Below are 27,892 nucleotides of genomic sequence, written 5' to 3'. Positions count from 1 at the left end.
GGCTCCGTCGGGTAAGCGTCCAACTTCGGCTTGGGTCTGATCTCACCATTCATGAGTTCAAGCCCCACATCTGGCTCTGTGCTGACAGCTCAGAGCCTGGAGCCTGCTACGGTTTCTGTGTCTCCCTCTGTCTCTGACCCTCTCCTGCTCACACTCTGTGTGTGTCTCTCTCAAAAATAAACATTAAAAAAATTTTTTTTAATGTTTTCCATTTGTTGTTTCAATCATTCTAGCAGCATTATGGCAAAGACTGTAGGCAATAGTAAATATAAGTCCTGTCTTATGAATGAGTAAACTGAGACTCAGGTGGTGAAAAAACATGGCTGCAGGTGAGTCTTTGTAAGCTGGTCCTGGACCCTTGGACTCCAGTTACCAGGCCAGTCCAGCATATGTCCCAGTATACACTTAAAAAAACTGCACATTTGTATGACAATTTTTAAGTGAGACTTTAACAGGGAATTTCCAGAATGATAAGCTCAGAAATGAAGTCTAGGAGTGGGCCAAGCTAGCTGGACTGAGGAGTCATTGCTGAAGATGTGAAGGCCGTTTTTTCTCTCCTCATTTCTCTGTGTATGAGTTGGTAATTGTCATTTTTTTCAAACATTGAGAAAAATAGGAAAGCATGCCTTTGTTTGCCATTTTATAGCGACTGTCCTGGTTTCTCTTGATCAGCCTGCCATTGGTAGTATTTAGAAGACCGTCTCTTTAAGATACAGTCATATGGAATCATAGGCCAGTGTGCCAGAATGTTCCTGCTTGCAGAATATTCATGTATTCTGCTCTTCTCCAAATATGGGGCAAAAATGAACTCTTGACATTGCAGGACATTCATAAAACCTTACATATGTACGTATATACATATATTTGTATGTATGTGGAAGACAAGCTCCTTTTATTAATTTTCCTAGACTTGTCTCATGTTAGTGAATGTTTTCCTTAGTGTAAGAAGGTGACTTGGAGCTTTAATAAATCAATCTGGATAATGCAACCAGGATAAATAGTGCCCCCAAGTAATCTGTTATTACACACCCTCCGGCCTGGCCTCCATGCAAATCCATTTGGTCTTAAAGCCTGTCTAAACAGAGAGCAAGCAGATCACATCAGCTTATTTCTAGTTTGAACTTCAAATCCACTCCCATCCCAGCGCTCATACCTTTCCCTGCGCACACTCAAAGAAGAAATGGCCTTTAAGAATTGACTTCATCCTACAGCCGGCACTTTGAGTCAGTTATTGGTTTCAGTGCAGGCCAGCTGGAGCTCTTGAAGCATCACAAGTAAAGAATGGGTAGGGGATGCTCTAAGGACAGCCCCAGGTCCCGGTGCCCTGTGGCTCCCATGCGTGCATACTGCAACGCATGTCTGCCTCCTCCTTAAGTTGTGTTGTTCCATAGCACTTTCCATCTTGCATCCCTCTAACATTTCGGAGTATAGAGATGGACAGAGACTCATTCTGCAGCGCCTGGGTGGCTCGGTCGGTTAAGCGTCTGACTTCGGCTCAGGTCATGATCTTGTGGTCCGTGGGTTCGCGCCCCACTTAGGGCTCTGTGCCGATAGCTCAGAGCCTGGAGCCTGCTTTGGATTCTGTGTCTCCCTTCCTCCCTCTGCCCGTCCCCTGCTTGCATTCTGTCTCTCGAAAATAAACATTAGAAAAAACTTATTCTAAATAAGCAAGGTCTGGCTACAGTCACCCTGCTGTACGCTAGATCCCATAACTTACTCATCTTATAAGGGAAGTTTGTACCCTTTGGCCACCATCACCCATTTCCCTCACTCCCTCCACCTGCTCCCCACCCCCTCTGCTCTCCACTCCTGCTAACTACTAGTCTGCTCTCAGTTTCTATGACCTTGGTTTTTTTTTTTTTTCAATTCCACACATGAGTGAGATCATGCAGTATTTATCCAGAGTAGTGTAAGTGCTTCATGAAATTGCTTGGATTTATTTTTATAGTTTAAACTGTTTCACAAAACAGAGTCAAACTGACGAACTGCAGAGTTTGCTTGGTTTTTCAGAAGAAGGAGCAGAACCAATGGGCTGTCACATTTTCCCTGAGTGCTGTCCAGTGTGGTGACCACCAGCCACATGTGGCTTTTTGAGCACTTAAAATGTGGCTAGTCTAAATTGAGATGTGCTCTAAGTTTAAACTAGACACCAGATTTTTAAAATTTAGTGGGAAAAAAATTGTAGAAACTCTCATTAATGATTTGTATATTGATTTCAGCTTGAAGCAACAATAAATAATATAAATAATTGTTGAGTGAAATCAATATATTATGAAAATTAATCGCACCGATTTCTTTTTGCATTTTTAAAATATTTATTTTTGAGAGAGAGAGAGCATGCACACGAGTGGGGGAGGGGGCAGAGAGAGAGAGGGGGACAGAGGATCCAAAGCAGGCTCTGCGCTGACAGCAGAGAGCCTGATGTGGGGCTCGAACTCACGAATGGTGGGATCATGACCTGAGCTGAAGTCTGACTCTCAACTGACAGAGCTACACAGGCGCCCTTCGTTTTATAGTTTTAATCATGGCTACTAAGAAATTTAAGCTCGCGTTATATTTCTATTAGGTAACAGTGTTCTCTAGTGCTCGCCATTAGTTTTTGCTGTTTGGATATTTGAAGACGTTGAAATATATTTTTCTTCCGTCTGATACAGTAGAATAAAAAAAAAAAAACAGGGCAAGAAAAGATGGAGGTAAGAAACAGAATGGAAATGCATTCCCTTCATGGATGTTTATAAATCATGCTGTTTATAAAGAAGATTTCTTTGAGAGCAAGGAAGGTCAGAAAGCAAGAGAGGAATAACAGAAGAGAGGGCAGAGGGTTCTCCTGAGGTGGCTTGTGATGATTAAGAAGTCAACTTAAAGCCCCTGTGAGGAAAGGAAAATTGTTACCCTAAGGTCCACATTTAGAGGCTTTGAATAAACTCTTCAAAACATGGCCAAGGGGAGTGACTGTTCCTGAGAAAAAGTTGTTATCGCTCTAGGAATGAGCGAAGTCCATTAAAACAGATTCCCTGGGGTTGGGTACTTTATGTTTTTCACAAACTGAAATTGTAAAATTCAGTGTTCAGAATAATGTGTTTTCACGCCTCATCTTCTTATACGTAGAAACATTAAAAACATTATCATAATCATCTGTATGGGGAATATCATTCATAGAGGCCATGAGTTCTCGACTACAAGAGTGGTATATGATTTTGGTCACACAGTTTGTCATTCGGCATGTTCAGGGAGGGTAAGAATGCAGCAAGTGGCCCAGGGGAATATTTCGTGGCAGTTCCTGAAAAGAGTATAAAAATTAAAAAAGAGGGGTCACAGTGAATGTCACCATAAGTGTGTTTCGTTTTGTGAAGTGCACTTTATGGATTTCTCTTTTGAGAGCAACTGAATAGAGTGATAGAATTTGAGGCCTGCCTTCCTCACTGGAGGGCTTTGGTGGCTCCTTTAGGCGTGTCGTTTTCACATATCTTTATTTTAGGGAACGTGGTTGGTGTTTGCCTGCTACATTTATTTACATTACATGAAACTTTAACAGTTGGCTCCTGAATTAAGAACCCCATTCCCTAAGATCTCTGATGAATAGAGGTTCTCGATAATAACCAGTGATCGGGTAGTACTGGGGTTACTGTCACTTTGCTCTTTGGACTCTTTAAGTCTTGTTTGTGTTTATGTCAAAACAATCACAGCACCACATCACTGGGTTACTCTTGGTCCAGAGCTCGCTACTTCACGTGGTGCTTTCCGCTTCCATATTCTCAGGTATAAGTAAATTGCAATAGTAAGGCTAAAATTATTATTATTTTTTTTAAGTTTATATATTATTAAGAGACAGAGAGAGACAGAGCATGAGCATGGGAGGGACAGAGAGAGGAGGAGACACAGAATCCGAGGCAGGCTCCAGGCTCCGAGCTGTCAGCACAGAGCCTGATGCGAGGCTCGAACTCACCAACCGTGAGATCATGACCCGAGCCGAAGTCAGACGCTTAACCGACTGAGCCACCCAGGCGCCCCTAAAATTGTTTTCTAGTAATATGTAGGCCAAAATGTAAATGTAAGATGATAAATCAGAAACGTAAATGTTGTATAATTGCTGAGAAGCAATTGCCTTCTCTGTTTTAATGAAAAATGAAAATGTTGCAGCAAACTGATGCTGAAGGAAAGCATGCAGTTACTTCCCAGCTAGTACTTCTGAGTAGGACACCAGCCTTTGGCCACATGGCTCGAATCAATGTCCCGTTCCCTTCATGAGGGAATTCAGCAATGGGGGTCAACATTTGCTCTTTCAAGAACAGGACAGGTGCCCTAAGGAAAACCTGTTTCTCTTTCACCTTGCTTTAACAAACCTCAGTGTACTTCTTTTTTTTTTTTTTTAATTTTTTTTTTAACGTTTATTTATTTTTGAGACAGAGAGAGACAGAGCATGAACAGGGGAGGGACAGAGAGAGAGGGAGACACAGAATCTGAAGCAGGCTCCAGGCTCTGAGCTGTCAGCACAGAGCCCGACGCGGGGCTCGAACTCACGGACCGTGAGATCATGACCTGAGCCGAAGTCGGACGCTTAACAGACCAAGCCACCCAGGCGCCCCAAACCTTAGTGTACTACTTAGCAGTTGGCTGTGTGGGGGAGGAAGCTAGCCTGAAATGAACCCAGAGACTTCCTCTCTTGGTGCCCTTGGCATGGGGCAGCTGTGAGTAGCTCCTCTTGATGCTCTAGTATTTTCTGTCAGTGTGCCCTGTCCCTCTGTTGCCACTTCCTTTATGCCAGTCAGACATGAGGGCGTTTGATTCCAGGGGATCTGGAAAAGTGGCCAAGAATCTTTTTCCCACATGCACCCTCGCAGTTAATCCCCGGCTATTTAAGGTAAATAGAGTCACTTGGGGTCCTTGTAAGCAGGAGCCCAGCTCAGACAGTAGAGGGAGGCTCTGTGTGAGCAAGGGAAACCCAGATCAAACCAGATTATTGGTCACCTAGTGAAACCCAAAATCAAACCAGATTTATTTGAATAGAGGTTCTTGTAAATCACCTCTTGATGAGGGCAGGTGTAGATTTGGCTTTGGGTTGATTGGACCCCAGGCCAGAAGCCCCTCTCTCTCTTTTTCATCTTACTCTGTGTGATGGCTTCCTTCTGATAGGCTAGCCATCTCTAAAGCATCAAGCAGGGGTTACAGACAGATCGGGCTTTATTGCTCTGCGACTCTTGTCACTAAAGCGTTCAGGGAGTTCTACTCTGCCAGCTCCTGTTAGAAGACATTTCAAAGCAAGGACCATGATTGGATCAGACTGTGTCACATGACCAGCCCTGTGGTGGGAGAAGTACCGGAAGAAGGTGTTGTGAAGTTAAACTTAATTCCAGTGTGACCTGCCTCTCGGTCTGTGTTGACCACAAGTTATCCAGGAAAGCTCAGTCCTTTGTAGTATAGTGAGGGTTGGACTGGTGACGTATTGAGTTGAGGCCTCAGTGATGAAGAGAAGGGCATTATGTGCCAAGGGTGATGCGCAGCAGAGAGCTCCAAGGCGAAAAGCTTTGCTGCCTCCAGGGAATGGAACCCCGGGGTGATGAGAAAGGCGGTAGGTGCTTGGTCTCGCCCTGCTTTGTGCTGTAGGCAGTTGGGAACCTTTGGAAGCTTTGAGCAAAGAGGTGACGCAATTGTGTTTCTGTTTCATAGTGAAGACTGGAGTGCCTCCAAAGCTTTCTTAGGCCATCACACATCAAACTAGTAGTATTTTCATAGCACTCTGGGGTGAAAGCTGGCAGGCAGTCATGGCCTCAGGCTCACTGGATGCCCCCCCCCCCCCCCGCCCGGGGCAGAGGATTCGCCTTCTGGGTGGGAGGAGAGGGAACAGCTTCTGGCAGCAGAGTGAAGGTGCCTAGGTGGAGGCTTGCCAGGACAAGAATGTGTGCCGTCCAGGCAAGAGAAGATAGAACCTACACCCAGAACCGAGTAATGGAAATTGGGAGAAAGGAAGGAGAGAATAGGTGGTGAGGTTTAATTCAGTCCATACATCTCATGTTGGCCCTTATTTTCACTCTCCAATAACACTGTAAATAAAATGATTCAAGTTTCAACGCTTTTTCTCGTTCATTCTTACTTGACTGAACCCTCCGCCTGTAACCCCTCCTGCTTTCCTCAAACTTTGATGTATTTAGGAATCACCTGGAAAGTTGTCTTACGTGTCTACAGAATCCCAGGCCCCAGCTAGAGATTCTGAATCTGTATAGGTCTGGGATGGGGCCCAGCCATTTATGTTTGTCCCAGGCTTTCTAGTCATTACAGAGAAGCTATATTTTTATGAAAGAAACGCAAGGCCTTTGCCAACACTCCCCAACTAGAGTCAGTGGACTCCGTGGGTCCCTTGATGCCTTGTATGTCACTATACTATTGATAATGATTCTTTATATGTTCTCTCCACAAAATCAACCCTCACTCAGTGAATGACCTATAAATGTTAGTTGACCTGAGTTGAAAGCCTATAAAGGAGAAGAAACAAAAGACGTGGAAAATACACGAAATGGGCAAGACTACACGAATAACCAGACATTTGCAATAGTTTAAGTTTGCTTTTCTTTGGTATTTTAAGAAAGATTGTTCCGTTCTTAGACTCGGATCCTTCTTTAAAAACAAATTTTGCTTGCATTTTCTCATATGTCAAACTCTCTCTCTCTCTCTCTCTCTCTCTCTCTCTCGGTTGTCAGGTTTTGTAGAAGAGGCAATCCATTATATAGTAATTCATGCCCTGGAATAATTAATTTACCTCACATGAGTGAGTACTTTATTCTGAGAACATGCAGTGTACCCTGAGTCACCACGAGACCTGGCTTTAATCAATACAGAGAAAGCTTTTTAATTGTCCTTTGTCACTGCTAATGCTTGACACTGATTAGTGGAGTATGCTTTCCTATCTGGCAAAGTCTTTATTGAGAATATGCAGTTATAATTTGGACCGTATTTTTCTGCAACTGAATCCATACGTTTTAAGTTCACATGTGGAGATAGAACAGGGGCCAAGAACTTTGCAACATTCTTTTTATTTGTTTAACTCCAATAAGCAGTTCAGATTACAGAAGAAGTCTCCTAATCTGGGAATGGAAATTTAGAGAATTGGCCACTCTTCAGAAACATACAAGTGGGGTACCTGGGTGGCTCAGTTGGTTAAGCATCCGGCTCTTGATCTCAGCTCAGGTCATGATCTCACAGTCTGCGAGATCGAGCCCCACGTCTGGCTCTGCCCTGATAGCACGGAGCCTGGGATTCTCTCTCCTCCTCTCGCTCTGCCCTTCCCCCACTTGTGCTCCTGCACTTGTTTTCTTTCTCACTCTCTCTCAATAAATGAACCTTAAAAAAAAAAAAAAAGTAAAAGCACTTGTATTTATAAACTGAAGTCACTGAGGCATGGCATCACCATATGTACATAAACACAGACAGGGTATGCATTCCGTATTGACGCTGGTCCCTTTCGTCCTACAGATCACAGCCATCTAAATGAAGGGTTCTGGACCTTCATTAAACTAAGCTCAGCCAGGATTATTTGAACATGCAACTCAGTACCATAACATGAAGTGAACCATGGTAAGCGTGGTTGAATGCTAGTCCTGCTCTCTCAAAATCTACATTCTGGTAGAAGGAAATGAACGTCCATGGAAGACTGGCTTCGTGGACTGCTGGGATGGAGTCTTGCAATACAGAGCAAAGGATTTGTTGGAATTTTCTATTCAGGAATAGTCAAATGACAGGTCCTCTAAATACAAAGTTTGTTTTTCCCCCCAAAGACTCTGTTGAGATAGTATTAGCTGGCCTGAATTTTGTGTATGCTGTATTTAGCATGACGTAGTGATGAAGAAAACCTCAATTGCTGGTGAAGGTAAAAACCACTAATTGTAGTGCTTTAGCTTCTCCGCCTCTAAATTGGTGATAATCACCATACATTTATGTTAAAATGTAATGTGAGGTAAGGTAATAACAAAGCAGAAAACACCAGTGAATTCTATACATACCTTACCTCCATGTGGCCCCGCAGAATGGAGGCCAACACCTGTCAAAACACGGACACATTTTGGGATATCGTATGGGCCAGGTAGGGGCTACGATGGATTTTACAAACAAAATGACCAACCATTGTAGGAAATGAGTTGACTCCAGCCTCTAGGTTCCTGTCCCTCCAAATCTGGTCTCCGCATTTCCTTCAGAGTTCTCTTGATAAAACACAAGATCTGTGCACACCACACCAACATCTCTGTGAACAATTCATCCCTGGATCCAAAGTAGTCATTGATTTGAAACACATTAATGACCTGCTGGACACTATGCTAAACATTGATGACACTTTTTATTTATTTATTTATTTTTCATCATGAAACTAACAGTTGGGTTGGGGAAATAGGCATTAAGTATAAGATCAAAGGTAGACTCTCTCATTTTTTCCCCTCCAACCTTTGGAATAAAGTTGAAACTCCTGAGCATAACATATAACCGTGTCATTTATCATTATCTGGCCCCTAACTCCTTTCTTTTGACATCGTCATCTCTGGCTAACCAAATCATTCCTTGTTCCCTGAATATGCCAACTTTTTTTTTTTTTTTTTTTCTTTTTCATGCCTTCGTACATGGCCACTGCTTTTGCTCGGCTTACTTCTTCCTGCTTGGTGAGCTCTTCCCTTAGCCATAGAGATACTGCTCAAGTGTCTCCTCCTTTGTGACAGGTAGAGTGATTTCCTTCCCTGCACTCCCAAAGCCTCATTTCCAATCCCCATATCTGGCGCTTGCACTGTTGTGTCACGATGCTATCTTTGTGTGGCCCTTTCTCCTCTGAGACTGTGAACCTTTGAAAATAGAAGCTGTGTCTTACTTGCTTTTTATCTTCCTAGACCCCAGCACAGAACTTGACCCAGAGTAAATGCTAAGAAAATGTTGGTTGATCTTAAATTGTGCTTCATAATCATATTAGCTAGCTCTGGAGACTAGGAAAGAGAAATGTGCATGGGAAGGGGGGGGATGACTCAGTGACATAGGCTTATAAAAGTAAGGCTCTATTGCAAATTCTAAAGGCCAATGGTTTTATATTTGATGGAGATTTAGAGTTAAGAGATTCAACTAGAATTTTCTAAAATGAGCCTGTCGTGGTTATTATTTTGAATTAAAAAAAGTTTAATGTTTATCTTGGAAAGAGAGAGAGACAGAGAGACAGAGAGTGAGTAGGGAAGGGGAAGAGAGAGTGAGAGAGAGAGAGAGACACAGAATCCAAAGCAGGCTCCAGGCTCTGAGCTGTCAGCACAGGGCCTGACGCAGGGCTTGAACTCACGAGCTACAAGCTCATGACCTGAGCCGAAGTTGGACGCTCAACCGACTGAGCTACCCAGGCGCCTCTGTTTAGGTTATTATTTTGGTGCAGATATTATCTGTCACACTGATGCTCAGAATGAGGATGAGAAGGCATGGATTTCAGGCATGAAATCGTCATGTGATCCCATGCTGATGGAGGAAGAAAATCTTAGTTCTCTGTAAGGACATTGCTACAGTGACATGCTTTGACATGACCCTGTGCCCAAGGACACTCCTGGCCACGCACTTCAGAGCCAGTGAGGCTGAAGACAGTCAGACACCAGCCTGGACCATTACCACCTCGTAAGTTTCTTGTGCCTGCTTTTAGAAAAATGAAGAAGATGCAAATTTATGGTGCCAAGACTGTCAGCTGCAGATGATGGTCTTTGCAGCGAGGAGAGAAGGTTTCTATTCTTCTCAGCTGCTGGGAGACTGTATTGTGTTTGCCTCCCTAATGGGTCGTTTTGCGTACTTACGAGATGATTGCAGTGAGGTGGTTTGACTTCAGGTCAGAGCGTAGCGCAACAAAAAACCCCTTTGCGATGAAAACACCACTAGGCCTTTGCTTGAGAGGCCACGTGCATTATTAAGCTGTCCGTGACACGCCAGAACAGGGACACTTGGAACTTTTGTCCCCAGCCTGTAGAGCGCATCAATGTCCTAGACGTGCCCATGCTTCCTGAACGGGGAACTACCGGATGCCGAGGCCTCTGGTACCTGCCAGGGCCGTTCTTCTTCCTCCAGTGTCTCACTGTGCAGGTAGGAAGCGGCATTAAGTTACAGTGACATGTCTGGCAGACATGAGCATCACTGTGGTGTCGTGTTAAGGACACAAAGCCATGGAAATTGATACCATGGACATTCATGTAAAATTCATTCATGTCTTTTATTCTTACACCAAAGCTCTATCTCTTTCAATAATTTCTGAATAGAATTTTTGTTCAATTGCTCCCATAATGGACTGGAGCTTATTCTTTGCCTATATATGGTTTACATTTTGCCCAGTGACTGATGGGAACGTGATCTTAGAGGGAAATGTTTATCATATTCACAAAAACAATATTCTCCAGCCTTTTAAAAATCACTTTTGGAATGATTAAAATCCAATGCCAGGAGGGAGAGAGGGAAATAGGGGTAGTAAGAAAAGTATAGGGATTTCAACTCAGTAGCTGATGTTCTATTTAAAAAAAATAAAGCGAGGGGCGCCCGGGTGGCTCAGTCGGTTGGGCATCCGACTTCGGCTCAGGTCGTGATCTCGCGGTCCGTGAGTTCGAGCCCCGCGTCGGGCTCTGTGCTGACAGCTCAGAGCCTGGAGCCTCTTTCAGATTCTGTGTCTCCCTCTCTCTGCCCCTCCCCCGTTCATGCTCTGTCTCTCTCTGTCTCAAAAATAAATAAACGTTAAAAAAAAAATTAAAAAAAAAGTGATTAGAAAGAGCTGGGTAGTAAGTACTTTGGTGTTTATTCTGTATATTTGTATCTAAGCTTAAATGCTTTATAATAAAATCATTGTGAAGCACCCTTTGCGTAGCATTAGACCATTTCAGGAAGTAATGGGACCGTTATAATTTATTTTTGTTACAAATTTTCAACTTGACAACAATGAAGAAATGCTCACTAGTGTGTATTGCTGTGTGTATGTCTTTTTTGTATAAAAACATATGCTTTAGATTTTTAATCAGCTTAATCTGGCTTTTGCCTTCATTACTTTCTATTGGGTAAATCTTACTTTTTTAAGTCGGGTTAAAGAAAATCTAAAATATGGAAGCCGAAGATGTTCAGGAGTGTAGTTAACAAGTGGCTTCTATTCGGGGGGGGGGGGGGGGGGCGGGGCGCTGGTGAGATGCCCTGTAGACTTGCTCAGAGAGATGCTCCTTGCCATTCTTTCCTCCTCAGGCTCTCTCGCCTGCTAGTGGACATTCCAGCCTTTGATTCAAGTTAGCGTGGCAAAGCTTCTGTTTGCCTCTGTCACCAAGCACACTTGAGCAACTCCGGTCACGCTCATCCAGAAACACGCACTTGACTGTGACCACCACACATCTGCTCAGTGACGGCCCCCTGAAGATTCTCATCCCCAGACTCTCCTTGAGAATATGGTACCTTCCATGGCAGAAGGGACTTTGCAGGCATGATTAAGTTAGAGCCTTGAGATGGGGAGATAACACTAGATGGTCTGGGTGGTCAGATCTGATCACATAGAACCTGAGGAGAGGATCGTAGGAGGAGGGTCAGAGTCGGAAGGAGATGGCCAAGGAAGTTGGCATGACCGGCTCGTGAGTCCAGACCTGTGAGCGGCCTCCAGAAACTAGAAAAAGTGAGAGCAGTCTCTCTAAAGAGCCTCCAGAAGGAATACAACCCTATCAGTCAGTACCTTGACTTCAGCCCAGTGAAAGTGGTTTTAGACTGCTGACCTCCAGAAGCATAAGATGATGAGTCTGTGTTGTTGTTGCTAAGTTCTGGCTAATTTCTTACAGCAGCCATACGAAGCTCATACAGAGGGGCTTGTATTTGAGACAGGATGAGCAAGGGCTTGGCAGAGGACTAAGACCTCTTCCCCATCGGAGGTAACCGGGCTCAAAGAGAGCAAGGGTTACATCCTCAACAGTGCTGGCTTTGAGTCAGACTGCCTGAGTAAAAATCCTGGCACCACCATTTATTAGCAGTGTCATCTTGAATAAGAGGGCCTCTGTCTGCCTTTGTTTTCTCATCTGTAAAATGGGAATGATAACAGAACTTGCTTGAGAGGCTTGTAATGAGGCTAACTGACATAATCCACACAGGGAGCTTGCATAGCACCTGGCACAGCAGGGGTGCTATAAAGGTTGCTTGTTATTATACAAGCCCTCTGCTATGTCAAAGTCTTTGCTATGTGTTTGTGGTTGCTGAATTTTACTAGGTTATTTAATAAGGCACTCTTTCTTTCGGGAACCACGTGAATTATGCATTCCTCCCACATATAAATCTAAAAGAAGTACCCACTCGTTCTGGGGACAGTGACATTGTAGCTAAATGCATGGTTCTTGACCTGATGGGGTCTTTGTTTTCTTTTAATAAGGGCACAAAAATAAATATACATTTTTTGTGTTTAAAAAACAGGTCTTTTTCTTGCAATGAAATATGTTCATGATTACCCGTTTAGGTCTTGATTCAGAGAGCCCTTAGGTTTGTGTTCTTTACCTATCCTTGTGCTCACAGTAGGAGGATTTTCCTAAAATACCAGCCATCTTCTCAAGGTCAGAAGGACTACATGCGGTGGTTGGGGGCAGGGTGCATTCAGGGTCCTTGTAGCTTTGAAGTTAGAATGTGGAAAACTTCACAGATCATGGCCAGCAATTGGTTTATGGCATGGTGGAAGGCGGACAGCTCACTCAAATTCTGTCTTCCTTCATTCTAGAACAGCCTCTCTCATAATGAAGTCATTTGGTACTTTCTAGTCCCCATGTCTCTGTATATTTTTTTTATCACTTAATTTATATCATGATAAGTGTACTCTTTAATGCTCATCCCCTATTACACTACCCACCCCCCCACCCCCACCTCCTCTCTGGTAATCATCAGTTCTCTAAAGAGTCTGTTCTTGGTTTTCCTCTTTCTCTCCCCTTTTTTCCTTTGCTTGTGTGTTTTGTTTCTTAAATTTCACATATGAGTGAAATCACAGGGTATTTGCCTTTCTCTGACTGACTTAATTCTGCTTAGCATTATACTCTTGTAGCTCTATCCATGTTGTTGCAAATGGCAAGATTTCATTCTTTTTTATGGCCAAATAATATTCTGTTGGATATATACATATCCAACGCACACATATACATACCACATCTTCTTTATCCATTCATCAGTTGATGGATACTTGGGCTGCTCCCATAGTTTGGCTATTGTAAATAACGCTGAAATAAACATAGGGGTGCATGTATCCCTTTGAATTAGTGTTTTTTTAATGTTTATTCATTTTTGAGAGACAGAGCATGAGTGGGAGAAGGGCAGAGACAGAGAGAGGGAGACACAGAATCTGAAGCAAGCTCCAGGCTCTGAGCTGTCAGCACAGAGCCCGATGTGGGGCTTGAACTCAAAAACTGCGAGATCGTGACCTGAGCCGAAGTCAGACGCTTAACTGACTGAGCCACCCAGGCACTCCTGAATTAGTGTTTTTGTATCTTTTGGGTAAATACCAAGTAGTGTGATTGCTGGATCATAGGGTAGTTCTATTTTTAATTTTTGAGGAACCTCCATATAGTCTTCCACGGTGGCTGCACTAGTGTGCATTCCCACCAGTAGGGCACAAGGGTTCCCTTTCTCCACATCTTTGCCAACACATGTTGTTTCTTATGTTTTTGATTTTAGCAATTTCTGACAGGTGTGAGGTGATACCTCATTGTAGTTTTGATTTGCATTTCCCTGATGATGAATGATGTAGAGCATCTTTTCATGTGTCTGTTGGCCAACTGAGTGCCTTCTTTGGAGAAATGTCTGTTCATGTCTTCTGCCCATTAAAAATTTTTTTATGCTTATTTTTGAGAGAGAGGGAGAAGGAGACTGAGCATGAGTGGGGGAGGGGCAGAGAGAGAGGGAGACATAGGATCCAAAGTATGCTCCAGGCTCTGAGCTGTCAGCACAGAGCCTGACACGGGGCTCGGATTCACAGACCATGAGATCATGACCTGAGCTGAAGTCGCGCTCAACTGACTGAGCCGGCTAGGCGTCTTCTGCCCATTTTTTTTTTTTTAATAGATTGGTTTTTTGGGGTGTTGAGTTGTAGAAGTTCTTAATATACTTTGGATACAAACCCTTTGTCAGATATATAATTTGCAAATCTTATCCCATTCAGTAGGTTGCCATTTAGTTTTGTTGGTTGTTTCCTTTGCTGTGCAGAAACTTTGTATTTTGATGAAGTCCCAGTAGTTTATTTTTGCTTTAATTTCCCTTGCCTCAGGAGACATATCTAGAAAAAATGTTGCTACAGCCGATGTCTAGTATCTGTGTCTCTTTAGATGGAACCTGGAATGAGCTGTCATCGGGCTCATACTGAATTTTCCTCTCTGGTTGCCATCTGAGTGGTCAGGGGTAGCATTCCAGACAGAGAGATGAGCTTATGCACACGGTGAGGCAAAAAGACAATAAAGAGCAGGGTGTGGTGGGGAAATTACAGTTGAGCCATATGGTGTATGCTGGGTGGAGAGGCTGTGTGGGAGATGAAACTGGAATTGTCCACTGAGGAAAGAGTATGAAGAGCTTTGGATGTCCACCTTAGGAGCATGAACTTGACCCTGAAGCCCTGCCCTCACCAGAGTGTGCACAGGTGCTCTATTAAAACAGATATATTCCGAGGGGGAAATAAGGGCTCTGTAGTCCCAGAGTTTTAGAAATGTTGGAGGAAACAAGAAAAAGGGCTTCTTTCCTCTTGGAGTTTCTCTGAGCCTATAAATACGTTGGGAATTTTCTAGGAGCGCATACAGTAGATAGGTAGAAACGAGACCCGAAACTAAGGCTTTGGGATAAAAAAAGAGTAAGTGGGTCTGGGAAATATTCAGGATGAGGGGTAGAAAACAATTGGTGACCAATTAGGTGGTGGGGTAGGGGGCACCGAGGAGGTGTGGCAGGGGAGAGAAGGCCAATGCCACTGCAGTTTCAAGTTCAGGGTTTTAGGCAATACCTTAGCATTTTAGGCACTGGAGGCATAGAGATGATGAAGCTGGTTTTGTGGGAAGACAACAGGTTTTGAATTTATCGTGGACTTGTTTTTGTGATGCTGGCAGGTGCCCGTGCCCATAGACTACAAAGCTGGGCAGAGCTGAGACGTTCAAGCCATAGGTACTGATGAAGACCTCCAGGGACAGTGGGGCTCCGATGATGCACGTCTCGTTCACTTACACCGGTCAATCAATAACACTATAGTGACTGGCAGAAGGGTAGAGCTGCCATTGAGCCCTTAAGTGCTGACACTCAATATTCTGATTAGGATCCATGTCATGTTTCAATAGGAGCTGCATCTTTTCTTGCAGAATCACCGCCTGTGCAATGACTATGAATAAGTATGTTGAAGAAAACGTATCTCAAAAGTCCTACACAACCATCAAGTATTTCATGAAGATGCTGAGCAGCGTCAGCGAGACCCTGATCTTCATCTTCATGGGCGTGTCCACCGTTGGAAAGAACCACGAGTGGAACTGGGCCTTCGTGTGCTTCACTCTTGCCTTCTGTCTCATCTGGCGAGCGCTGGGTAATGGTGCTTGTTTCGCAAATGAACACTCAGACAAATGGGGCTCGCTTCTTCTTGTCCTCCCTTTGGCTGCTGCTCCTTCCTCTTCTTCCTTGTCTTCTCCCTCGCCCTCTCCTCCCCCTCTTCCCCATTCCTGATAGATGCTTTCCATCCCCAAGTACCTTCGTGACTATGCTGTAAGTCAGACTGACCTCTCTGGGCCTCTCTGAGTCCACGTTTTCTCCCATTATCCTGGAACGAGGAAGCGCGCCTGAGAGCGGAGGTGCAGGGGAAGATCATGGGACTTAGATTAGATACCGTGCCCGTGTGCCACAGAAGCGCAGAAAATGAGTCTTCCTAGTTTCACGTCCCGGCCTCACACAGTCTGCTCTCTTTGGTTTTGCTTTTTGTTCTCAGGTGTCTTTGTCCTGACTCAGGTCATTAACTGGTTCCGGACGATTCCCCTGACCTTTAAGGATCAGTTCATCATTGCCTATGGAGGGCTCCGAGGTGCCATCTGCTTTGCGCTTGTGTTTCTCCTACCTGCTGCTGTGTTTCCTCGGAAAAAGCTGTTCATTACAGCTGCAATCGTTGTCATATTCTTTACTGTCTTCATCCTGGTGAGTAAGTTTCTTTGTTCCGGCACAGTCTGTCTGGTTACCAAGAGAAGACCAGATCTTTCAGGCTATCATAATGTACTCCTTTTGCAGGATACAAAGTGGCAAAGGTGGGTTGGAACTTTGGCAGTCGTGATGTTAGGGAAAGTGCTATCTTCTCATGTCACCTGATGGTACAGGACCCTGGGAGAATCCAGTTTGTTCGCTTGTCCCCCCCACCCCCCCCACAGGAATTCTTATTTAAGGAAACTCAGCTAAGTGATCTAAGCTTACTACTGGAAACTTATGAACTGAGCTTGCTAACCCTTGTCATTTGTCTTACTCTCTGACCTAGTAAATGTGCTCGTTAAATGCTACTTGTGTGATGACCTTCCCACAGCAATTTGACATTAGTTGACTACATAGCAGTGTGTCCCTGCAAATGATGGGTGGTGTGAATACATGTTTAGTATCAGGAGGCAGAAAGTATGGTAGGAAGAACACGGGCCCGTGTCAGGATCCTGACTTCGCCAACCAGTCTCTTTAAGTTAATGAGCCAGCCCTTAGGAGATTATATTTCGCAGATACTCACTTAGTAAATATGTATTGGGACTCCTACGATGTGCCAGACAGTGCTCTGTGGGCTTAGGATCCGTGACTGAACAAAACACAGAAATATCTCTGTCCTTGTGAACTTAGCATCCCAGAGGGGATGGCAGAAACTAGACCCCAGACATGGTGAGTGAGTAAATTATAGAGGATGTAAGAAGGTAAAAGGTGCTATATAAGGAGAAGTAAGGGCTCAGGTGAGGGTGGAGTGGTAAATGACAGGGGGTTGCAGCTCTTTTTAAAATTATTTTTAATGTTTGTTTTGAAAGAGAGAGAGCGTGTGCGCAAGTGTGGCAGGGTCAGAGAAAGAGGAAAGAGAGAATCCCAGGCAAGGTCCACACTGTCAGCACAGAGCCCGATGTAGGATCAAATTCACAAAACCATGAGCTCGTGACCTGAACCAAGATCAAGAATTGGACGCTTCACCTACTGAGCCACCCAGACGCCCCAGGGGAGTTGCAGTTCTAAATAGAGTCGTCATGGAAGGCAACACTGGATCAAGTGACACTGGATCAAAGGCTGGTAGGGGGTGAAGGAATTAGCTGAGCTGAAGAACATTCTGGGCAGGTAGGACCATAGGTCTGCAGGCAATGTGTTCCTGGCCAGTGTAGCTGGAGGGATGGGGGATGAACACAGAGGACGCAAGGTCTTTGGGTCTGAGCAGCTAGGAGGAGCGACTTGCTCTTAAGTGAGGAGGGAAGGGTGTGGGTGGAAGGGATTGGACTCGATTACATGCAATGCTGGGTTAGGGGTGCTGCGTAAACCTACAAGCAGAGGGATGAGCAGGCAGGGTCCTAAGCCTGGGGTTTAGGAGATAGCTTGGTCATCTGCAGAGAGCTGGTGTTGGAAGCCATGAAACTGGACCTGTTGCCAAGGGAGTGAACATATATATCAAGGAAGCCAATATACGGGACCAGCAACTGGTCTCTGGGGCAGCCCAACTCTAAGACACTGGGGAGAAGAAGGAGGTAGCCAAGGACACTGAGAGCAAGTGATAATGACAAAGGGGGAAACCCAGGAGGTACTTTAAAAAAAACAACAACTTTATTCAATAGTTCATCACAGAATGCTTCCTAGCTGCCTCACTCAGGTCTAAGCTCTTCTTATAGTATCTCATTCGATCCTCATAACAATTCTATGGCACAAAACTCTAGGACTCACTGTTACTAACCCCATATTACAGAGGGGGAAACTGAGACACTGAGCCTATGCTTAAGTCGCTTTCCTAAATTTACACACATAGTAAAAGGTGGTGCAGAGACCAATTTGGTCTTGACTCTCAATAAAGTACATAATAAGCATTCAGTATTGTGACTCATTGTGCTCCTTTTCCTCCCGCTGATCAGTTCTCCAAAAAGCAGTTCATCCTTTATCCGTTCATACCTCCCAGTGCTGGGGACAGTGGGTTGTCCTGTCTGAGGAATCCTGGAGAAGAATGCCTTGGGTGACCCTTTCCTAAGTCAAGAAGTAGCCATTTTTTGTTACTGTCTTTGTCCTCAGCACCTTCAGACTGCTGGTACCCATCAGTGATCCTGTGCCAGGTACTCAGACAAGGACTTTCCTCTGTGTATTATCTCATCTGCACAACAAACCTTTGAGCACAAGCCCAATGGGGCTGAAAGAGAGAAAGGAGACTGACTCAAGGACACACATAGGCGAATGACAGAAGCTGAGGTTAAGCCTAGGACTCTGACCCCACAGACGAGCTCAGAATGACTGAACTCCATTGACTTCACTCAGAAAAGACATTACCTATCAGATTATGATTCATAACAGTGCCGGTTATAGTCACACATACTAGTTGTGGTTCAAATATCCCATGTTGGCTTGAGTCCCCTTCTTACACTCAGTGAGTCACCTGGGGGTGTACAGGAGAAGCAAACTGACCTTGTCTTTATCTCTTTACTGTGGTGTTTACAGGATTCTTGTAAAAAGTCATCCAATTTGCTACCCCCACAGGTTACCTGAGGCAAAATTGTGCATTGAATCCATTTTGCCTTGAGCATTTTAATCTCTACGGAGCATCCATCCTGGGGCATCCGGCTCGAGGGGAAAAGTCAGGCGAGAGTGAGTGAACTACTGCCTCTCCTAGGCCAGCTGCCCTGTCCTTAGCACTCCTAGCGAGCCCTGCCAAGGCTTAGTCAGTGCTCTGGACTCCTCCGTGCCCTCAGAACTTAAGGTGTCAAATACAAAAATAGAACCAAGTCAGCCTGGGGTAACTAGGAACTAGGTCATTTGGAGATGAATATATCAGCTGCTATTAATTACCTACACAAGTGCTTCTCAAATACCTATAGTGCAGAACCAGCCCCCTCCCCCGACATCAGGGGCACATGCTTTTGTAAAATATAATGAAAAGGACTAAGGGGCGCCTGACTAAGGTGGCTCAGTCAGTTGAGTGTCCAACTTCAGCTGAGGTCATGATCTCACAGTTTGAGAGTGGGAGCCCCCATCAGGCTGGCTGCTGTCAGCGCAATGCCCGCCTTAGATCCTCTGCCTTGCTCACTCTCTCTGCCCCTCCCCTGCTCACACTACTCTCTCTCTAAAATGAATAAACATTAAAAAAAAATGACTAAATAGGAAGATGTAATTCAGGAGAGGACATACAACATACAACCTCAAATGTTTTAGTTATTAGAGTCAACAGGCAAGATTGCATTTCTACAATCAGAACAAACATAACATAGGGAAAAGGAAAGTATTACAGAAAAGTGTACAGTTATTCAATGAATGTGTGTATATAGGTGATTAATATAGAGTGCCATTATTATGCTTATAGTATCTTGGCTTTTTGGAACTGTAAATCAACCAAAAGATACAGGTGAACTTGACATACGCATATTTAAAGCCTACACACCCAGTTTGAAGAACAGCATGTATATCCAGACTTAACTGCAATTAACAGAGTTTTTGATGCGACAAATGAAAAAACACCGGCCACAAACAGAATAGTTTAGATGTATTTGCTATATTTGGTATAGTAGGTATATCAAATTAACCCTTCAGTGATGGAGATATTTGGGGGTCAACATTTGGGAGTCTGTAAGCATACACCATGGATAGTCTTCTCCTCTGATTCAGCTTAAGGATAACCTGGCAAAGCTCTCTCTGGTACCCCTGAAGGAGAGGAATTTCTATAGTTCCATACTTCCCATAATCTTCCTGTCACTGTTGTTTGCCCACCCTTTTGTGTGGACAGATTGGAGACTAATGTATCTGGCTCTTTTTATTTTTATTTTTTAATTTTTTTTAATGTTTATTCATTTCTGACAGAGTGGGAGGGCAGAGAGAGAGAGGCAGACACAGAAACCAAAGCAGGATCCAGGCTCTGAGCTGTCAGCATAGAGCCAGATGCGGGGCTTGAACCCACAAACCATGAGATCATGACCTGAGCCAAAGTTGGACGCTTAACCGACTGAGCCACCTAGGCTCCCCTGAATCTAGTTCTTAAGAGCCTCTGGGTTATGAACACACACATGCACACACACACAAATGGCACACACACTTCCTTAAGAGAGGATATTTTTTCCAGAATACATCCATAATTAAGGGACTCGGGGAAAGAAGCCTGGAAGAAAATACTTAAGTGGATTATAAACATACCAGAAATAATTATAATATATGCATAAAATTGTGCCTTCTGATTAAGGGCTATGCATTCTTTCTCAAATGACAACTTTTATGTTGATGGATCTATCATGAAACTTCAAAATGCCTTCCCCCCTTATTTCACTATTTCTTATATGATGAGCGCCTCTGTTCTAATACTGTTGAGTTATCAGCACTATATTCTAAAATAGAATTCCATGTGACATGGTTTATTGTGTGACACCAAGATTTATAATGAGAATTTTAGCGTTCCTTGAGTCATGGTGATAATTAGAGAAAGTTGCCTCTTTATGAAACACATTAACATGTTACCAGAGTACAGTCTTGCTTGTGGAATATTGAATGAGTAAACAATCTGATCCCTTGAGCATGTGAATTCATTTTCTTTTAGATAAGATAGGTAATGATACATAAAATATAAGCTGTCTCTCCTGTTTTAAAATTATATTCAAGATTGGGGATGAGGTAGAGTCCAGGCTGTCCTGGCCAGTCTCTTTCAGTGTCCACTGCAGATAAGTGTTGTTGTAAGTCGTTGTTCAGAACTGTAAAGCATCTGAGATTTTACCCTGTTTGCAAGTTAACAAGTTTAACCTGCTTGTCAAATTTCCATGGACACTTGCAGACGATTCCATGAATCAGAGAAGTCAGAGAAGATTCTGACTCGTGACTCACTTTCTCACACATGGCCAAAGGAGTAGCCGGAGCTTCGTGTTGGTTTGTGTCAGTGTTCCATCCCCCGGGGTTTCCCCACAGAGGACTCAGAATGGAGGTCTGCACGTGTGGTGCGTGGCAGGAGACGGGACACAGGCACTGAGCGTGAGACTCTATCTCTCTTTGTCTTGAGGGGGATATTACCTCATCCCTCAATGTTGCTTGTTGCAAATGCAACCCTGAAAAATGGCCTGGGTAACAGTGGTTGAGGCCCCGCATTATTGGTACCCCCCTGCAAGAATGGGTGGGACACTCAGGACCCGAGGTGGGCTGGCCTTTTTCAACAACAAGTATCTCTGCTGACTTAGCCTCTCAAACTGGGCCAATGATGCCAACTATTTTATAGATATTGCGAGGACCTTCAAGTGTGCTTTGATTTGTTAAATGAATGGTCATATTTAAGATATGTATGTAGTGTAACAGTGACACCTTCCATATTTAATTAACATACATCATTACTAAGTGAGTGGGGAGGGGGCTATGAAATTAACAAAAATTCATTCTGGTCCTACAGTAAAATGACAAGATGATCAGGAATTTTTAAGATAAGAAAAAAAAAAGTAGGTGAATAATTTAGGATGTGGGAGAAAGCATAAAGATAGTTCCAAGGGTTTGTGACTGAGCAACCAGGTGAGAGAAGGCAATGTTTAAATTAATACCAGGGGTGGGTATTGGGTTTGAAGGGTGGGGAACCAGATGTTCAGTTTTGGACATGTACATTTTGGATATGAATATTTGCCTATTAGACATCTAAATGGAAATATTGACTAGGCAATTATATATATGGGTCTAGAATTTATGAAAGAAGCTGTCTCCTCACTGGGAGATAGAAATTTGAGACTCTGGTATATACATGGTTTTTAAAGCATGAGTCTGGAAGAAACTATTCAGGAGCAAGCATAGGAGGAATATGGAAGAGGAGGCCTATCCATATTGAGAAGTCAAGAAAATGTTTAGGAACCAGCCTAGGAGAATGAAAAAGGTGAATAGTAAAGTGGGGGAAAGATCAAGAGGGGCTCATCCAGAAGTCAAGTGAAGAAAGTGTTCAGGAAGGAGAGGGTTCTGGTAACTGTGATAAAGGGGGTGCATGGTCAGGTGAGATGGGAGCAGAGAGTGGACTGTTGGATGCAGCAAGTCTGTGATGAGTGGACATCTTCACAAGAGTGCTGGGGTTCGATGGTGAGGAAACACCAGTCGATTGGATTCCAGGGAGAAGGATAAAGAGAGATCGAAGACAGGAGACATAAGGCAAGTCTGTTGAGATCTGGGAGAGGAAAGGGGCAGTAGCTAGAAGGGACTGTTTGGGCTTTTGTTTGTGTTTTTCAAAGTAGAAGCTATAGTAGCATGCCTGAATGCTGGTACAGTAGAGAGAAACATTGATGGCACAGTAAAGGGAAAGACTTGGTTTAGGGGAAGAGACAGACAGATGATGGCCAGATACCGGGCAATGTGGTTAAGCTCAGAAAGAAATGTAAACAGAAGCCGGGAGACTGGGGGGTGAAGAGCGTGAGCACCGTGTGAACACTTTTATGGTTCTTGCCCACTTATCCCATTCAAAAATAAATACTGTGTGTGCAACTGGGTTTACAGTCTCTGTGATCAAGTTTGTAATGTGAGCACGGCCTTACATAGGATAAGGGCTACGCATAGCAATGATAGCGCCATTTTTTAATAAGAGTTTCCTCAAGTTGTTCTGGAAATTGTCTGCTAAATCAGCAAAGAAATAGAAGGTAGTTCCCCCCCCCCCCCCCACCAACCTCCTTATTATTATTTTCTTTTGGTAAAATTTAATTAAAACCAACCAACCAACTCATTTTCTTCCAAAAGCTTAAAGCAAAAGAATGCTCATTACTTAATCAGACAGCAGTTCTTTTTCGTGACTTGTTACTGGGAACAGAAGCAGGCAAGGTGGGTGGAAACAGGGGTGGCACCAGGTAGAAAACAAGGCTCACCTCGCTGTCCTTCTGTTTGCACCTGCTATTAAATATTCCCTTCCATGGGGTCTGGCCCTGCGGTGTTATGTTCTCTGTGCCAAAGCCGAATGAATGGGTGAACATTTTACTCGTACTTTGTAGATGCGCTTTTCAGTGGTTTGATGGAGGACCAAGGGGTTTCTTTATTTTGTTTTTAACCCACATGGATGGTAACAAGCTGATCAGGTTGCTTCCCAAGTGACCTAAATTAGAAATTTTCCAGTGTGGTAAAATAAGGTGACTTCTCAAGGGTTAGTTGTTGTTGTTGTTGTTTTCCCCCTTTGTTTCTCCCAACCCAAGACCCAGGGCTCCTAGAAGAGAGCATCCAGCTTGGGGAACTTAATATGACATATGCAGATGCCACATACTCTGCCTCCAAAATAGATGGACTGAGGAAGGAAGGAAGAAGGGAAGGAGAGGAACCTATCAAATAATTCCTGTTGACATGACATGACAACTGCAAATACTTCAAAGAGCAAATAGGAGACTCTTAAAGGAGCTGTTTAAGAACAGGTTGTCAAAATATTGTACCAGTGATCCATTGCATATAACCGATAGATTTTATTAATTATAAACTATAAAATAGGTGGTGTTTTTGGAAACTGGATTTGCCCTAATCACCAGACCGCACTTGCTTCCTGTAGTTGATCAGTTTTCTTTTATTTGTAGCAGTACATTAACTTCTAGATTATATGTCTGGTGGAAGGAGTCCACATGTGGATCGGGGCCCGTGTCCTGTCTTTATTTTTATGTCCCCTATATTACAATGCCTGGGCCCTTGTTTATTTTTTTACTAAATGGATACTGATAGAAAAAAAGCATGCAAAACAACCGCGAGTGTCCTTAGAACACATTAGATAGTTTCTACATGACACTGATTTTGTTGATTTTTTTTTTCCTGGAGTGATTATTAAATCAGTGTTTTCATGGAATCTCAAATTCAATGGAATCACCCATCTCTGTAGCCACGTGTTTACACCTATTTTCATTTATAGAAGTTAAAAATTACAGAATACTTGTTGATTGGAAAACTGTGCATCACCTCTTATATTATTTCAGAGAGACAGACTGAAATGCAAATAGAACATAATGTGTCTTATATACCAAATTTGGTCAAAATCAGTTCACACCCCAGAAAGTTAAACTTAAAAATACCTGAAGCTGGATTGATAGAACACAGTGGATAATAACCTCCTTTAAAAAGTGTGTGTGTTTCTCCCTCTCTCTCTGACCCTCCCCCACTCACACTCTGTGTATCTCTCTCTCTTGCAAAAATAAACATTAAAAAAATTTTTTAAAAAGGTGGGGAGCACCTGGGTGGCTCAGTCGGTTAAGGGGCTGACTTTGGCTCAGGTCATGATCTCACAGTTCATGGGTTCAAGCCCCATGTCAAGCTCTGTGCTGACAGCTTAGAGCCTGGAGTCTGCTTCGGATTCTGTGTTTCCCTCTCTCTCTGACCCTCCCCTGCTCATGCTCTGTGTCTCTCTCTCAAAAATAAATAAACATTAAAAAAAAGTTTAAAAAGTGTGTGTGTGTGTGTGTGTGTGTGTGTGTGTGTGTGTGTCACAGTTTATATTATCAAAAACATTCTCAAAGACGTGGAAAGGCAAGACAAAATCAAATACATGGCAGGGAACATATCTCAATATGTGTATCCACCCCCCCCAAAAAAACCCAGTTACCACCCCCCCATTCATGTGTTCCCCATGCCAAGAAGGGCCACCCATCTGCCTACCATGCAGCAGACTTGGGGCTCTTCCTTGACCCCACATTTTCACCACCCCTTACCTGGCCTGTTTTAGTGCTAGTATCTCATAGTTTTAAGTCTATTAACTGATTGTTTTGATATCTGTAACTTCCTCCTCATTCTTCTTTTTCTAAGTTTTCCTGGCTACCTGTACTCTTCCAGACTAATTTAGAGCCAGCCTCTTAAGTTCTGTTAGTAAAAATACTTTGGAGTATGTTACCGGAATTTTATTGCATGTACTGAGATAAAATTGTCAGGATCATACTGTAATGTAATCCCATCTAGGAACTGTGTCTTTTTAAAACTCAAATCTTTTAAATATCCTTTATTAATTTTTATGGTTATTTTTATAAAGGTTTTGTGCATTTCAAGATGGGAGCATATATTTCATAATATGCATATATGGAGTATATAATATATATTTAGTATCTATATAGTATACTAGTGTATATTTTATATGTTATTATATACTGGCACACACTAGTATTATATATATGTGTTCTTTCATGTAAGTGTTCTGTTTCTTTTTTGAAATTAGGATATGGGATAGATTTGTGTATGTTGATTTTGTGTCTAGTGACTTTATTAAACTTTCTTGGTATTTCTTAATGAAAAAAGATCGTCTTAGATATTTTAGGACAAAAACTAGATCGCTCACGAGCAACAAAAATCTTGTTATTTCATTTTTATTATCTCTACTTCTACCTGTTTGTCTCTTATTAAATTGGCTGGGACATGTCGAACTGTGTCAAATAGCAGATAAGGAGTATCCTTGTGTTATTTCTAGTTCTAATGGAAAGGCTTTTAATGTTTAATGATTAAGTCAGATGTTCACTACAGATTTCTGGCAGATGTTTTTTTTTTTTTATATTAAGGATATTTTTTTCTTTTCTTAGATTACTAAATACCTTATGGTTCTGTCCATTTTTCAAGTTCGCAAATGTGCCCAAACCCCTCTGTACCCTTTCTCACTGCTGATTCTTTGCTCGTGTTTGGTCCTGCTACGATACGCTTCCGATGTCTTTTAAGACTGTTATCCAGTATTCCCTCTCCAGGAAGCCTTCCTGGATGGGCTTCCTCGGTACCTCTCATTCTTCCTTTTGCCTACTTTATAACTGTTTTTGGTGTATCCTTCTCTCTGTAAAATTACAAAGTCCTAGAGCTGAGTGCCTTAACTTTGTCCCAAATGCCCAAGACCCTAACATTTGTGCAGAAGTTCAATAAAGTGGTTTTAATAAAGTAATGAATATAAGAATTACTGAAAAGTTTTCTATGGATACTGCAAGTAGGTGATTCCTCTGACTTGGGTAATACTTTACTATTTCTTAGAATTTCTTTCTTTCTCTGTTTCTTAGAATAACTTACTTAGAGTCTGTTTGCAACGTCTTGTACTTTGTCCATTGTTGTGTTTCTAGTAGAGGAGGGCATCTTTTGTTAGTTATCAAAGCTTGGAAGAATAAAAGTTATTCTTGAATTTTTAACTTAATTTTATAAGAAGATACACTTTTTTTTTTTCCTATGTAGGGAATTACTATCCGACCGCTGGTGGAATTTCTAGATGTGAAGAAGTCCAATAAGAAACAGCAAGCGGTCAGTGAAGAAATCCATTGCCGGGTAAGTGTTAATGTAATGTAATGGTTTAAATGATAAGAGAAAAAATTGTTGGATTCGGTCGACCACTTGATATTAAGGTGTTCATTTCCTGAAGGAGAGGGAAATGGCAAAGGATAAAAGGGAAGGGGGGCCAAGGAAGGCATGAGTAGGGGGAATAGAATGAGCACAACCCCATAGTGGCTTCTCCAAATTGACCCGCTAGACCTCTTGGGAATAGGGGCCCAAGAAATCCCTCTTGTTACTTCATTCAACCTGAAAATGTTTCTGCTGGAAAACTATCACTGTATGTCATTATTTTCCAAAATTATGAGCAAAGTGTTACGATGAGAAAGCTAACCTGAGAATTGCCTAATATTGATATAATACACATCAATTTGTTTGGAGTTGAATTATTGTTTTGTGGCTTGCAGTAAAAACAAAACAAAATGAGCAAACAACCCAACAACAACAACAACAAACAAAACAAAAAATGATCCGCATCTTCAGAATTTAGAAGTGATAGCAGTAGAGTGGAAATTAGTGATTTCAGGTAACAATTAATCAAGAGCCTGCTTTTTCCGTTTTAGTTTTTTGATCATGTGAAGACTGGGATTGAAGATGTTTGTGGACATTGGGGTCACAACTTTTGGAGAGACAAGTAAGAAGGTCTTGCGCCATTATATTCTGAAGTGGCTCTGGCTCGCTCTGGAAGCAGGGCTTACTGAGCTGTGTTACTTTTCTGAGTTGCACACCTTTCCTGCGCTGTGCCAGCCTCTGTCCTTTAAGATAAAGTTCAACAACCACAGACACCTAGAACAAGTTAGAAGCTTACTTTTCTCTTCTGTAAAAAGCCAGAGCTCTGTAGACCATGTAGGCATTAATAGGTGAGCTCCGCTCCACGGACCGCTTGTGGTTCTCGGGACCCTTCTGTCCCGAGTTGGTGAATCCACCAACAACTTCCGTTTCCAAGGTTGCCTCTTAGACCAGAGTGGCTGCTGCAGCATTAGTCATCATGCACACATTCCAGGCTGCACGTAGGAAGAAAGATAATGAAGAGACAAGGAATATGTACCAGCTTCCTCTGAAATGGAGCTGTCCGAAGCTTTCACAGAATTCTTCCAGTTAACACACATGGCCTGGCCCTATAGGGCCAGGGCTCCATCACGTGGGCAGTTCTCACTGCACAGGAGGCTGAGGAATGTAGTCCATTTGGTTAAAAACTGAGGGTTCTGTTACTGTCTGTTCTCCCACGCTTGTTGAGGGGCTTTGTCCAGTGCAGAGCTTCAGAGCACCTGAGGATATAAATAGAATAACACGCGTTTTACAAATAGATTTAAAATACAAATAACAAAGGCTTTTCAATCTACACTTACATGAAATATTGTGTGTGCTTATATAAATGTGTCTGTCTCTGTCCGTTTTTGTTTGTTTCTTTGTCCTTGTTTTGTTTTGTTTTAACCTTTAAAGTCTCTGCGGTGGATAAAGAAGATTCAGTGCTTCTCCTCAAGGATCTTAGAGTTGAAATGGACAAGGTACACTAGCCAGG

At 43.0% G+C, this 27,892-nt stretch overlaps 1 protein-coding gene across 1 annotated transcript in view; it reads left to right on the top strand.

Moving 5' to 3' along the window:
* SLC9A2 (solute carrier family 9 member A2) overlaps positions 1-27,892 on the top strand; it is a 99,451-nt gene that overhangs the window by 51,122 nt on the left and 20,437 nt on the right. The window contains exons 4-7 of the mRNA XM_053890504.1: positions 15,312-15,529; positions 15,926-16,128; positions 26,278-26,367; positions 26,934-27,004. Coding sequence (XP_053746479.1) covers positions 15,312-15,529; positions 15,926-16,128; positions 26,278-26,367; positions 26,934-27,004 — 582 coding nt within the window. The remainder of the gene's footprint in view (positions 1-15,311; positions 15,530-15,925; positions 16,129-26,277; positions 26,368-26,933; positions 27,005-27,892) is intronic.

This window comes from Panthera pardus, unplaced genomic scaffold, assembly GCF_024362965.1.
Source record: "Panthera pardus isolate Hobbes unplaced genomic scaffold, ASM2436296v1 HiC_scaffold_25, whole genome shotgun sequence".
In the NCBI taxonomy this organism is placed as follows: Eukaryota; Metazoa; Chordata; class Mammalia; order Carnivora; family Felidae; genus Panthera; species Panthera pardus.
The sequence above is the reverse complement of the archived record's forward strand: the minus strand, read 5'-3'. Positions and strand labels throughout refer to the sequence as shown.